Genomic DNA, 15,136 nt, shown 5'->3' on the forward strand with positions numbered 1-15,136 from the left:
TTTATGATTTTATACTTCTGCAAAACAAAGACATTTCATATTTTATATACCTAGAAATTCTGATATTTTTGCTGGGAGTTTCAACAATTACAGATTTTCTTTTTCTTTTTCTCTGAGAAGTTGTATGTCAGGGAGTCATGTTCTACCTGCACTGGTTATAAGCTTATCATTAATCCCTTGCTCCTGTGAAGATGTATGCTTTCTTCCCTTTTAGAAAGATGCATGTACATTATAATCATATCTATAGGCTTGATGTCTATACATCAAGTCAGTGTTTCTGACTTCTTGGCCTCCGCACCACTGCAGTTGTTAAATAGATGGTGCCCTTTAAGAGAGGTACATTTGTGAACATAAGAAATGGCCTGCTGATTTCCTTCTGGAAGGTAACACCTGGCATCTGCCTTGGGCCTGCTGGGAAGTTAGATGGTGAACCCAGCAGGAAAGAGGCCGTGGGGACGCCGGAGTCAAGGTGAAGTGGATGCAGGGTTTCTGGTGACTGATGAAAACAGGTGCTGAGGAGACAACATGTGACTGTTTTGAAATGAATTTCACTCACACACTTATTGTGGTTTGTCTTTTCCGGTGCCTTTGTCAGCCCAGGATTAGAAGCTGAAGCAGAGGGATCTAGAGACTGTCAAATAAAATACTGGAGCAGGAATTTTACCTGGCTCTTCTGCCTTCCAGTTCCATGCTGTTGTTTCCCTACCACCCTGATGCTGTCCGTCAGATGCAGTGAGGTGGCTTCTGTCCTCTCTGCCCTCCCCTTCATCTCTAACGGCTCAGCGCTCGTGGCCCTCACATCATGACCGCCGTCTTCTTTCTGTATGACGTCCCAGAATCTGTTCTGATGCCTTCTGCTCTCTCCTCCCCTGAGCACTGCAACCCCCAATCATTCCCCATCTTTTTCCATGAAAATGAAACTAAGAAAACGAGGATATTTATTTTCTTTTTAGACTTTCTCCCAGATTCTCATGCTTGTTTTGATTCTGAAATAAAATGTCCATTTTTATGGGTTTTTGGTGGCACTAAATCTTTTGTTTATTTTTTCCTGTTGAACTCTCCACTGTTATTATGTTTAAGATTTTTTTAAATTTTAGGATTTTTTTTTTTTTTTTGGTTTTATGATCTCAGATTCCAAAGCCATTTTTATTTATATAATCTTAGTGAGAGTTGTGAAACAGAAATATTACTCTCCCCTGAGTAAAGAGTCTTAAGTTTGTTACAAAGTTCAGGTTTGGTCAAAACCTTTAAAGAATTTATTTGAGACATAGTCTTTTTAAAATTCATTTTAAAATAATTGTATTTATTTTTTGGCTGTGCTGGGTCTTCATTGCTGCTTGGGCTTTTTCTCTAGTTGTGGTAAGCAGGGGCTTCTCTATAGTGTGGTGCACAGGCTTCTCATTGCAGGGTCTTCTCTTCTTGGGGAGCAAGGGCTCTAGGGCAGCCGGGTTTTGGTAGTTGTGGCTCCAGGGCTCTGGAGCACAGCCTCAGTAGTTGTGGTGCACTGGCTCAGTTGCTCCACGGCATGTGGGATCTTCCCAGGTCAGGGATTGAACTCATGTCTACTGTACTGGCAAGCAGAGTCTTTACCACTGAGCCATCAGGGAAGCCTGACACATAGTCTTGATTATCTTTATTCTTTTCTTTGAATTTGCAGTATTATACGTCCTAGATTAATATCTCTCGGATAAAGTTCTTACAATTTTGGCAATAACTTTTCCTGCAGACTTGTTTTTATTTTGTAGCATGTTTTCCTTTATTTTCATACCTCTGTGACTTGTACAGGAGTTAACTCCCACTTCATAGATAGGAAAATTGAGATACTAAGGAAAATGTGACTGCTAATAACAGTGATGCAGTGCAGGAGATCCAGGTTCAATCCCTGGTTTGGGAAGATCCTCTGGAGAAGGCAATGGCAACCCACTCTAGTACTCTTGCCTGAAAAATCCCATGGACGGAGGAGCCTGGTAGGCTGCAGTCCATGGGGTCACGAAGAGTCGGCCATGACCGAGCGACTTCACTTTCCCTTTTCCCTTTCATGCATTGGAGACGGAAATGGCAACCCACTCCAGTGTTCTTGCCTGGAGAATCCCAGGGACGGGGGAGCCTGGTGGGCTGCCGTCTATGGGGTCGCACAGAGTCGGACACAACTGAAGCGACTTAGCAGCAGCAGCATGATAATTCTATTTTCAATTTTTCTGAGGAACTTCTGTACTGTTTTCTGTAGTGGCTGCACTGATTTACATTCCCACCAAGAGCGTGCACTGGTATCCTCCTGTTTCCACATCACTTGCCAACACTTGTTATTTGTTGTCTTTTTTGAAAGTAAGCATTCTCACAGGTATGAGGTGATATCTTGTGGTTTTTGATTTGCATTTCTCTGATGATTAGACTTGTTGAGCATGTTTTCATGTACCGATTGGCTATCTGTATGTCATCTTTGGAAAAATGTCTATTCAGATTATTTACCCATTTAAAAATCAAGCTGGTTTTTCTCTCTCTCAACCTCTCTTTCTCTCTTGCTATTGAGTTTTATGAGTTCTTTATATATTTATAATATTAACCTCTTGTATCAGATATGCAATTTAGAAGTGTTTTCTTCCGTTCAGTAGGTTGTCCTTTGATTTTGTTGATGGTTTCCTTTGCTGTGCAGGAATTTAAAAGATTTGATGCAGCCCCACTTGTTTATTTTTGCTTTTCTTGCCTTTGCTCTTGGAATCAGATCCAAACATTAATTTCTAAGATCAGTGTCAAGTAACTTACTGCCTATGTTTTCCTCTAGGAGTTTTATGGTATCAGGTCTTATATATAAGGCTTTAATTCATTTTGAGTTAATTTTTGTGTACAATGTAAGATAGTTGTTTAGTTTCATTTTTTTGCATACGACTGTCCAGTTTTCCCAGGACAGTTTATTGAAAAGACTATGCTTTCCACGTTGCATCTTCTTGCCTCATTTGTTGTAAATTAATTGAGCATGTATGCATGGGTTTCCTTCTGGGTTCTCTATTCTGCTCCATTGATCTGTGTGTCTGTTTTTTTTGCCAATAACATACTGTTTTGATTACTATAGCTTTGTCATGTAGTTTGAAATCAAGAGCATGATGCCTCCAGATTTGTTCTTGAGAAGATGCTTTAGCAATTCAGGGTCTGCTGTGGTTCCATAGACATTTTAGTATTATTTGTTTTATTTTCTTGAAAAATGTCATTGGTATTTTGATATAGATATATAGATTTTAAAGAACTTCATGGTAACTTTTGAGACAGATGTTTTTATTTTCCTCATTTGACATGAGGGAAGTGAACTTATAAGAGGTTAAATGATACTGAATTCCATGTAGCTTTTAAAGTTGGAACTAAGTTCTGTTTGTTTAGGTAAGGATATTAGGGGGCAGAAGTGCAGATGGAACTGTGTTGTGGGCGGAGAATCTGTGATAAGTGAGAGGACTGGGTTTTTGACATGTGGATGGGAAGCAAAAATGAGAGGGTTCAATAGCAAATAGGACAAGAGTTGGAAATGAATGTTAATCCTTTTGGAGCTGGGCTGGCATCTTCGAGACTTCCCAATTCATTTAGGATGTCGTCTCCATTTTGTCATGTGATGACTTTGCTTAACTTTTTGATTAGTGCATAGTGTAACATGATAGTTCCATGTAGGTACCAGCTTAGAAGTCATGTGGCTTAGAAAAGAAAATACTTCTCAAATTTGTTACTGTATCTGTAAAATTAGCAGATTAGGTTGGGGCATCTTATAAAATTCCTTTCAGAATCAGGACTTTATAATTTATAAAGATAAGATAAATGAAGTCACTCAGTCGTGTCCAACTCTTTGCGACCCCATGGACTGTAGCCTGCCAGGCTCCTCTGTCCCTGGGATTCTCCAGGCAAGAACACTGGAGTGGGTTGCCATTTCCTTCTCCAGGGGATCTTCCTGACCCAGGGATTGAACCCAGTCTCCTGCATTGCAGGCAGACACTTTAACCTCTGAGCCACCAGGGAATAATCTGTTATAATTTATAGGAATTGTTAAAAATGGACAGAATAAATTCTAAACCTAAGATTTGGCTTTTTATGATTTTTCTGCTCTCCTTTTTCTTCTTTTGTGAGATGATCTTTCAAAAAATCATATTCTCAACTCATCTCTTGAAAAAGTTATTTTAGTTGGATACTGGGCTTAAGATTTTTGTACCAGTGTTATCAAGATAACAAGAAAATATCTTTTTTTTTTCTTCCAGGCCCTGCAGGAGCAGCTAAAGATGTGTAAGTACTTAATATTATGATTTTCTAAACTGTTTCTGAGGAAGACACTGTTTTCATGATTATGACCTTTAGATATGCAGGCTTGGCTGAAAAGACATGGAAGTACTTTCTGTACTGAACACAAATCAAGGCTTTCATTTGATTTGTAACTAAAGTGCTATTTGAATAAAGGGATTATTTGTGGCTTTTTATTTTAGCCTTTCAGTTGCCCTAGCACTTTAACCCAGAACTTTATGAAAAGGAAATGTTTAATTGTGTTTCCATCCTAGCTGTGTAGAGATTTCTTCTAATTGCAAGCCTGTGATTACAGCAGAATTAAGCACCTAGCTTCTATGACTATGCAACATCTTAGAGTTTAGCCCTTTGGGAGGGGTGCGAGCCAAGCATTTACTAAAGACACACTGAATTGCTTTGAAGTGATAAATAGACGTTTGAGTGAATGTATATGTCCATTTGAGGCAATCAGTATTGAGTTGAATTTTAGACCACAGGACCGTTTGAGGGTTTCCATCATGCATCTTCTTTGCTTCTTCCTACCTTGAATCTAGGTATAGACAGGACATTGCAGTAGTTCACTATTTAAGAGTGTTTGTGGCACTGGGAACTATATTCAATATTCTGTAATAAACCATAATAGAAAAGAATATGAAAAAGAATATATGTATATGACTGAATATATACATATAACTGAATCTCTTTGCTGTATTACATTAGAAACTAACACAACATTGTAAATCAACTATACTTCAGTTAAAAAAGAGATAAATAAAATGCAAATATTCTGAAAAAAAAAGTGTCATTTAGGGAGCTGGGTAGTGAGGGTGGTGTAGGGAAGGGAGAAGGTAGGGATGAAGAGCCCCCAAGGACAAAAATAGAAAAAGGAGTGTTTGTAGTCACTCCATGGATTGTGGGACCAGCCTCTGTCCAAGCCACTGCAATCGGTTTGGAGGTCAAGACTGATGGTGCCACACACACAGACCAAGAGGGCAGGAGAAGATGTGTTACTCACATAATGAGGCTTTCTAGAGAGCACAAAGTGGTCTCCTAAACTGGTCCATTCAGTTTGCATGAAGGAGGGGGTAAGTGGCTTTGTTTCTTATTATGAGTGGTGCTGGGGGTGGATCGGGGTGGTGGGCAGAGGAGTGCCTGGCTGTCTCCTCCCTGTTGGCATACATGGAGGAGTTCACAGGTTTTCTTTAGGCTTGCACAGTTGTGGGGCAAAAGGATCAGTGGGACTTGAAAGCTTTTGTCACAAGCAGAGTCAGGCATTTATATATATATATATATATATATATATATATATATATATATATATAAAAAGGAATCCAGAGAAGATTAGATTAGGGCTATAAAGTTTTGGGGGGATTAAATAAGCTTTTTGTATGGAACTTGAGGTACAAAGGAAGCAGTGTAGAACACTTCAGTCTCCTGGTTGCAGTGGTTGAGTTTATTACCAAAGCATCGAGCAAGAGTGCGTTCAGCATCCTTATGTATTCCTGGTATGGCAGTGTCTCCATCTCTCCTTCAGTCTCTCCCTTTCTTTTCTGTACATTGTTGCCAGGTTAATCCCCTGTCCTTTCAGGATCTCTGCTCCCAATTTTAGATTAGTCTCCATTGCCCATGGGATTGAGTCCAGAATCCTTTGCAAAAAGGAAAAGGCCCTTTAGATTTCAGCCTTTAGGAGAAGGAAGTCCTGCAGTCAGGGAGTGACAAGATCAAGGGCCCAGTGGGGAACTGGGTGCTCTGAGACCACTCTCAGGGTCTTACACTGACTTCCTGATTTCTGTCTTGCCTCCTTAATTTTTTTTTTGCTGTTCCCTCTGCCTGGAATGGTGAATTCTGTCTGTAAAAATTCTGTCTATTCTTCTTGGCTTATATCTTACCCTTTATGAGAAGAATATCCCTGATCTCTGTTAGTTGTGGTATCTCCCTCTTTTGAACTCTTACAGCAGTTTGGACTTTCTTCCATTGGGAATTGAGAAAAGTCCCCTCTAGTTCATAGTATCATGCTGGGGACATAGCTAGTGTGTAACAGATGAATCTCATAATTCTTCTTTAAGGACAGATTGGTTGCATGACTTCTTTCTTTTAAAGGTATGGAAATTTCTAAGAAGATTTAGTGATGGCTTTTTGGATGTTTTTGTCAATATTACCTTCTCCAGGACATGAGATGCCATTTAACTATAGCTACTTTTAAATTGTTTATTTTTTATTTTTGACTGTGCCAGGTCTTTGTTGATGCTCCAGCTTTTCTTTAGATGTGGCAAGCGGGGCCTACTCTCTAGTCGAGGTGCATGGGCTTCTCACTGTGTGGCTTCTCTTGTTGCAGAGTATAGGCTCTGGGGCCTGTGGGCTTTAGTAGTTGCAGCTCCCAGGCTCTGGAGCACAGGCTGAATAGTTGTGGTCCATGGGCTTAGTTGTCCTGTGGCATGTGGGATCTTCCCAAATCAGAGATCAAACCCGTGTTTCCTGCATTGGCAGACAGATTCTTTACCACTGAGCCACTAGGAAAGTCCCTTAACTACTTTTTAAAATCTTGAATTCACTAGATTTAAATGTCCTGTGACTTTGTGTACCTTATAAGTTCTGTAACTAAAAAGATATAATTTTATTCAATAAAGAAAGTGAAGTCACTCAGTCGTGTCTGACTCTTTGCAACCTCGTGGACTGTAGCCCACCAGGCTCCTCCATCCATGGGATTCTCCAGGCAAGAATACTGGAGTGGGTTGCCATTTCCTTCTCCAGGGGATCTTCCTGACCCAGGGATCGAACCTAGGTCTCCTGCATTGCAGGGAGATGCTTTAACCTCTGAGCCACCAGAGCCCTTCAAAAGTAAATTGGTAGATTTAATTGGAAAAAGTTAAAGAAAAGTATAGTATTTTTTTCCTTGCACAAAAGGTATACTCAAACCACTTTTTTTAAAGCAGAAGCTGTAGATATATAAATCTTGACTGTAATATTAGAAGGTGTCATGAATGAAGGAGGAAACCAAGAAATTAAGACAATTTAAACTTTTATTATGAAGATTTAAATTTTTTGTTTTTGTTTGTCATCTAAAGAGACTGATCTCAAATTAAAAGAAGTGGCCAGACTCACGTCACGGATGCTGAGAGTACAGCACTTCAAATAGGACACACAGCATATTATATAGACCACATAAAAGTCTTTTGAGGGGGGTTGTGATTGTTTTTATAAGTCAGAATCATTATAATTACTCCTTTAATATATAATAAAAATCAGTGTTCTAGGGACGGTTTGGGATTTTTACAGTATCTCCCTTTTACTATTATTTGCCTGCTTTCTATAGGCAAGAAACCAGGATATAATAAATAAAATGATGTTTTTGCCCTAGAGCAGGTCAGTATCTACTGGGGACCAAACTACAGTATTATAAGTGCTAATTATTAAAATAGTCAAAATTTAATGCTAGTCTGGGTCTTGAAGGGTGAACAGGAGTTTGTGTGGGGAGGGGAAGAGTGGCAGGGCAGGGGAGAGAACACGATAAGAGGCCCTTAGGTACCAGAGAGCCTCATGCTCTTCTGGAAAGTCAGCCAGTGTTCCCGGAGCCTGTGGCACAGGCTCCAACATGTGGAAGATGAGGCTGATGGGCCGGAACCAGCTCGTGAAGGGCCTTTGGTGGCAGCCTGGTCATGGTACTTGATTTTTATATGCATTCAAGAGCCATTCAGAATTTTAAGGTGGGGTCTTCCATGACTGTGCTTGGGCTTTAGGGCGATGACTCCCAGGGCAGTGGGCTGTGTGAGATGGGGGAGGGGTGGAGGCACAGAGCAGTAGTGGGGCTGAGGCCACGAGAGGGGCAGACAGCAGACAGGACACGGGCAAGGAGCTAAGGCGATGATGCATTCAGGGCGCACCTGGAAATGTCATTGATAAGACCTGTTGAACGACTGAATAGGGAAGGAAAGGAAAGGAAAACCTGAGGTGAAACGATAGCTCTGTGGTTTCAAACTCGAGCCAGGGGAAGGGATGGCTGATGACCCAAAGAGGTCACATGAGCTAAAGGGAGAAGAGAAACCATTGAATGCGACATGATGGCCACACTAGTCACTGGGGGATATGGTTTCAGTTGAGTGGAGTGAATACCAGTAGAGTCAGTGTGGCCGTGAACTAGGAGTGAGGAAGTGATGCCTGGTCTTTTGTTTTACAATATTAGACAGTAAGGGATGGAAAAATGTGGTAGCTTGAAGAGGAAATGTATTTTAAGAAATACATTTCTGTTATAAAATAAATACTAAGGAAATTTGTAAACCACAGAAAAGCATTTTAAAAAAAGAAAAAAATCAGCTGTTATTCTACCATGAGAGACAATAGACAATCAGCATTAATATTTTACATTATTTTCTTCCATTTCTTTGTGATTCTTTCTGCCTGATTATGTGTATGGGTGATTTTATATATTGAAGTTTGGTTTTCATTCTCTATTTATTTTTACAGAGGAGACAGAAGGTACACCGATAGGTGAGAGTATAGGAACCAGTAGAGCAAGAAAAGCTGAGGGTGGTTTGGGGAGGGGTTATCTGTGTGAAGGAGAGAATAATTGATGGATGTAGATTCTAGAACATGCAAGAAAGATTAAAAACATAGAAGGTTCACCTTACCAGCTTGAGATAAGGAAGAAAGTATGAGTAAAGATATATAGAAATTTAATCATCATAGGACAGACCTACATGTATATCAGGGAGTGAGACTTTTGTTTTTCTCACTCCCTCTCATCAAAATTAAACCACAGAACCCTCACATGCAGAACGAAATAGAAGTGAATTCAACTTGATGACATTTGACTGTTTTCACAAACCTGAAAGTCAACCATGCTTTTATTTCAGGGAATTTATCTTAGCTATTTGGCACAGATAGGTTGTGTTGGGATATTTTTGGTTGGAAATGGCAGAAGCCCAGCTTAAACTGGCCTAAACAAACAAACATAAAGGAATTTATTGGCATGTGTAACGGAAAAGCTCCAGGGGTTCAGCCATAGTCACAGCTGGATCCAGGTGATCAAATGACAGGAAGAAACTCTTTCATCTTTGCTTTCCTGTGTTTGGCTCCATTCTGAGGCAGCTTTTCTTCAGTGGTGATGGAGATGGCCAGTTTTTATCTCATTGGCTTAATTCCCATGAAAAAAGAGCTTCTCTTTCCCTGAAGATTGATCAAGTCATAGCGCTAGGCTCTCCCTGGCCAAGACATGGGATCAGGTGCCCCTCTCTGAACCAGTCAGTGGGCCACGAGGACATGGTTTCTCATTGGCCAGGCCTTGGTCATGTGCCAACTGCTGGAGCCAATCAGTGTCGTTAGCCTCACCTAACCTTAAATAGTGGGAGAACAGTGGTTCCCACACCAAAGAAAAATTGGGATGCTGTTACCAAAATGGGAGAGAATTATAATGGGGCAGGCAGAAAAAAAGCAGGTTCTTCATGTAGATCAACTTTTATATTATTTCAAAATAATCTTTTGATTTAATTTTTATTGGAGTATAGTTGCTTTATACTGCTCTGTCAATTTCTGCTATATAGCAAAATGAATCAGCCATATGCATACATATATCCCTCTTTTTAGGATTTCCTTCCCATTTAAGTCACCACAGCACACCGAGTCGAGTTCCCTGTGCTATATAATAGGTTCTTGGTAGTTATCTATTTTATTAGTGTATATAAGTCGATTCCAGTCTCTCAATTCAGCCCACCCCTTGATTTACTTTTCAGTGTGTGTGTGTGTTTTACAAATATATTTTGAATAAGAAACAGTATTAAACAAGTTGAATCAAATTTAATGTTTGCTGTTGAAAATAAAAGATCATAGCCACTCAATTTAAACAAGGTTATTCAAATACTTCTTTCACTTAAAACTTGTAAAGTGATATTTCATTAAGATTTTTCTTGACAAAGCAGTTTTATTGTTATGGAAGGTAACAGCTATAGAGAAAAATATCTTGGAATGAGTTACCATAAAACACATCAAACCTCAGTCTTTTTAAAAAGCTGAAATTACATATCTCCAGTCTTGAGTTTCCTTGGAATCCTTTTTAAATTTCCCATGTCTAATATATCTGTGTCAGCTGAGCCTTCTTCTAATTAAAGATCTGAGTGTATCTGATAACTTTGTTTCTCCTCTGTGAAGGGGCATGCAAGGCTGTTTAATGAGGGTGAGGTAGCTTGCTGCTGCTGCTGCTAAGTCGCTTCAGTCATGTCCGACTCTGTGCAACCCCATAGATGGCAGCCCACCAGTCTCCGCCGTCCCTGGGATTCTCCAGGCAAGAACACTGGAGTGGGTTGCTGTTTCCTTCTCCAATGCATGAAAAGTGAAAATGAAGTCGCTCAGTCATGTCGGACTCTTCAAGACCCCATGGACTGCAGCCTACCAAGCTCCTCCGTCCATGGGATTTTCTAGAGTACTGGAGTGGGTTGCCATTGCCTTCTCCGGGAAGGTAGCTTACTACTCAAAAATTTTACCCATTTTCTGGGGGTAGGAAAGTATTTAGCATTGAAAAAACCTGCATTTTGGAAGCAGAGAGACCTGAGTTTAAACTTCTTTCCACCCTTAACTGTGCATGCGTGCTCAGGTGTGTCTGACTCTTGGTGACCCCATTGACTGGCTCCTCTATCCATGGAATTTTCCAGGCAAGAATACTGGAGCGGGTTGTCATTTCCTTCTCCCAGGGATTGAAACTGTGTATCCTGCATTGGCAGGTGGATTCCTGACCACCAGTGCCATCATAACACTGGGATGATATTAACTGTTCAGGGTAGCCATCTTCATCATTATCATCATCATTCTCAACTTTAATAGCTTATCTTTATTGAGAACTGCATACCATAGAGTGAATTCCAGTACTTGAAGTATATCATCTCACTCACTACCCCCAACAGTGTGATGAAGACAGTAGTTCTTTTTCATTTTACAAATGGGGAGATGGGAGACAGAGAAGTTAAGCAACCTCTTAAGGGTTATGATGGTTATTGATACAGTATATTTAGTATCCTAGCATAATACTTGGTATTATGTGTTGTCCCTCCCTCATAAATTGTAGCTAGAATTACTAGGTGGTTTAAGGGTTGTTGAAAAGATTTGGCCAGTGCCTCTGTCAAGAAAGCCAAGTGCCGAAGAATTGATGCTTTTGAATTGTGGTGTTGGAAAAGACTCTTGAGAGTCCCTTGGACTGCAAGGAGATCCAACCAGTCCATTCTGAAGGAGATCAGCCCTGGGCGTTCTTTGGAAGGACTGATGCTAAAGCTGAAACTCCAGTACTTTGGCCACCTCATGTGAAGAGTTGACTCATTGGAAAAAACTCTGATGCTGGGAGGGATTGGGGGCAGGAGGAGAAGGGGACGACAGAGGATGAGATGGCTGGATGGCATCACTGACTCGATGGACGTGAGTCTGGGTGAACTCCGGGAGTTGATGATGGACAGGGAGGCCTGGCGTGCTGCGATTCATGGGGTCACAAAGGGTTGGACACAACTGAGCGATTGAGCTGAACTGAACTGAACTGTCATGAATCACTGATGGGAGAAGACCCAGTGCATCAAGGGCCTCGCTGTGGTTAGAAATCTCACATTCCCATTGTTTGTCCATCAACACATGATTAGATTTTCCTCCGTGGGACGCTGTGGAATAGGAACAGGCAGAGAAACAATTGGGCGTGTTCATTCAGGGATAGAGAGGGATTGGTGACCAGCAAGTATTGCTGAAATGTTTGACTACAAGGCACTTGCTGGAGAGGGGGGGAGGGGAAGCACTAAGTGGCTGATAAAAGGGTAGAGCCGAGAGGTGTGTGGACTGGAGGCTTCTTTGGGGTTGGGCGCTAGGGATGGGAGATCAAAGGAAGATTGTTTTCCCCCCTAGGGAGTGGAATTGTCTACTCTAAAATATGAGAGGTGAAATAGTTGCCGGAACTAAGCTCCATGGAGCACCCATGGGAGTAAGTTATTAGAAGAGCAGTAAAAATTGCTGGGATAGAGGAAGTTAGCAAAATGTGAAGCAAGAGGTCGACTGAATGGTTTTCATGGGATTTAAAATTGTCCAAGATAATGATGGTGAGAAAGAAAACCTTTGAGTCAGGGCCAAAATCTTCAGTGCATCCGGGGTCTGTTATGGCAAGGTTCTGATGCCAAAGAGGAGAATTTTGGAGTGAAAATAAAATTGACCTCAGCTGAAAGAGTGCTTTGGAGAGGTTGGAAGTATTCTGGCTCCATCTCCTGTTTGGAGACACTGGGACAAGGGAAAACTAGCTACTTATTCCTTAGGTTTTGAGAAAAGTGATACATCAGGGGAAAGCAAGGTTCCTTAAGGAGGAGAGAACATTCCTGCCTGCCTTGTAGCAAAGGATACTTCTACAGCCAGTATTGAAATAATCCAACACTATGAGCGACTTCACTTTCACTTTTCACTTTCAGGCATTGGAGAAGGAAATGGCAACCCACTCCAGTGTTCTTGCCTGGAGAATCCCAGGGACGGGGGAGCCTGGTGGGCTGCTGTCTATGGGGTCGCACAGAGTCGGACACGACTGAAGTGACTTAGCAGCAGCATGTGCTTCTTAGAAGGAGAGCAGGAGAGGGGTAAGGGAAATTGCAATTTAATTCTTGACCCATTAAACCCTATACAAAGAGCAAATGTTACTCAAGTTCTCCGGTAATATACATTCTGGAAGAAAGAAAGGGACCAACATTGGCTAAGAGGTCTGACCGAGGAAAGAGACGGAAAGCTAACTACTGTCCCAAGGCGTTTCGAGATTGTGAAGACATGAATGATATTACACATAGGCCCAAACAGTCAGTGATAAAACGTTAATTCTGTCCAAAATCATTTGTAACTGAATGCTTGGTGGAATTGATTTGAATTTCCCTGAAAAGCAGGAGTCATCGTAAAAACCTCTTACAGAGAAAATTGAATGATTGCACTTTATTTGGAGGACTGTAGAGTGGGTAGAAGGAAACACTGTCAATTAATAAGCTTCTTCCAAAGTCGATCATGAATGGTTGCTAAAACTAGATCATTGGAGCTACACAAATGATCCCCCGGAGGTTCATATTGAAATTGTACTGTTTACAAATCACAGCAAGCTTGGCCTCTTTTGTTACACTGCAAATAGGGGAAAAGAAAAGACTGCAGACTGTTTTCTACTTCTTAGATCATCGTTAATAAGAATAATGCTACATTTAGAACACTTTTCTAGACAAAATAAATGAAAAATAAATAATTTCTTTGCCACGGAACTATGTTGTTCTGGAAGGCTCGGGAAATAAGAACTTTATGAATTTTAAGGCAACTGTAGCCACCATGCTTGAGGAGATATTAATTGGAGTGGCTGGCAGCTGTCTGATATTTATCATCTGTGTTTGTTCTGGCGAATGCACCTAATGTATCCATGCTGTGGGTTCATTATTTTACCTCTGAAACCCTTCTGTTGGTCCCTGAGGACAGCTATTTTATGTAACCCAGAAACTAAGCAAATATAGTGACGAAAATATTTTTATTACCAAGCGCTACTGAGAAAGGAAAAAAGTAGTGGTTTGTATTTGCTGTAGTAATTCAGAATAAGGTCTCTACGTGATCGTTGATAAATGGACATCGTAGTGGAATAATAAGGGGCTTCTCTGGTGGCTCAGATAGTAAAGAGTCTGGCTGCAATGTGGGTGACTTGGGTTCAGTCTCCTGGAGAAGGAAATGGCAACCCACTCCAGTATTCCTGCCTGGAATATCCCATAGATGGAGGAGTCTGGCAGGCTACAGTTCATGGGGTCGAAAAGCGTCATACACGACTGAGCGACTTCACATAGTGGTATAAACTGATGAAAGGGTTTAGGTATTTGGTGTGGCTATTTAGTTTTATATAGGTATATGCACAAAATGGGCTTCCCTGGTGGCTCAGTGGTAAAGAATCTGCCTGTCAATGCAAAAGATGCAGGTTCGAACATCCCTGGGTGGGGATGTGGGGAAGATGCCCCTGCGGGAGGGAATGGCAACCCACTCCAGTATTCTTGCCTGAGAAATCCCATGGACAGAGGAGCCTGGTGGGCTACAGTCCATGGGGTCGCAAATAGTCAGACATGCTTAGTGACTAAACAACAATGCACAAAATACATTAATGAAGAAAGAACAGGCAGAGGAAAACCAGCCAGCGCCAAAGAGCAACCACAGACATGGAGCTGGTTGGAAGGCAGCTCACCTTCTGGAACCTTGACTTAAAAGCAGTCCGAGCTTATTTATAATTAGAGAGAAAGTCAGTGTCTCTGGTTCATTTCGAGAAGGTGTGCAAAGCTAATAGGAAGCAGACAGGTGTGCATTGACGAGCAAATCTGAATCAGTATAGACAGTCAATCTGAGAAGGGTTAGGAAAGAACCATGCTGGTTTCACCGGAAGTGGGCTAGAAGTATTTGGTGGAAACTTAGATATAAGAAAGTAGTTTTGAAACTAACGGTTGCTTTTTCTTTTTTTTTCTTTTTCTCACATGGCCTCAAATCGGGGCAACTTTGGTGAGACAGAAATCACTAAACACTATACCACTCTGCAAGGATGTGTCATTTTTAAACTATCAACTGCTAATTTAGCTTTTCAGCAGTCCCCAAAGTGGGGGAGATAATAGACTAGTGGTCTACCCTCAATCATGCTTGACTCTCCAAACATTTTTATTGATGCAGTGGCTGAGAATCTGAGTCAGAGCTTGGGAGCGGGTGACCTTACTGTAGGAGCTTATGGTAAAACTCAGTGGGTGGCTTTAACCTTTTCTTTCTCCTGGAACACCTGTCCTTTGATAAAAGAAGCTAAGTCTTTGCTAACAAAAAGATACCCAATGGTAATTAAATGTCCAGTGTATTTTTATAAACCTAGTCCAAAATTATTAATATGTGTTCCATGGTTCTT

The 15,136-nt window shown here is 41.1% G+C and overlaps 1 protein-coding gene across 2 annotated transcripts in view; it reads left to right on the forward strand.

Moving 5' to 3' along the window:
* The window catches only part of C5H12orf75 (chromosome 5 C12orf75 homolog), a 44,895-nt gene that overhangs the window by 11,912 nt on the left and 17,847 nt on the right, over nucleotides 1-15,136 (forward strand). For both annotated transcript variants that reach the window (XR_011566671.1, XM_070789652.1), the window contains exon 2: nucleotides 4,233-4,257. Coding sequence is in view for 1 of the 2 variants with exons in the window: in XM_070789652.1 (XP_070645753.1) it covers nucleotides 4,233-4,257 (25 nt within the window). In the remaining variant the exon portion in view is untranslated. The remainder of the gene's footprint in view (nucleotides 1-4,232; nucleotides 4,258-15,136) is intronic.

This window comes from Bos indicus, chromosome 5 (assembly GCF_029378745.1).
Source record: "Bos indicus isolate NIAB-ARS_2022 breed Sahiwal x Tharparkar chromosome 5, NIAB-ARS_B.indTharparkar_mat_pri_1.0, whole genome shotgun sequence".
Lineage (NCBI taxonomy): Eukaryota > Metazoa > Chordata > Mammalia > Artiodactyla > Bovidae > Bos > Bos indicus.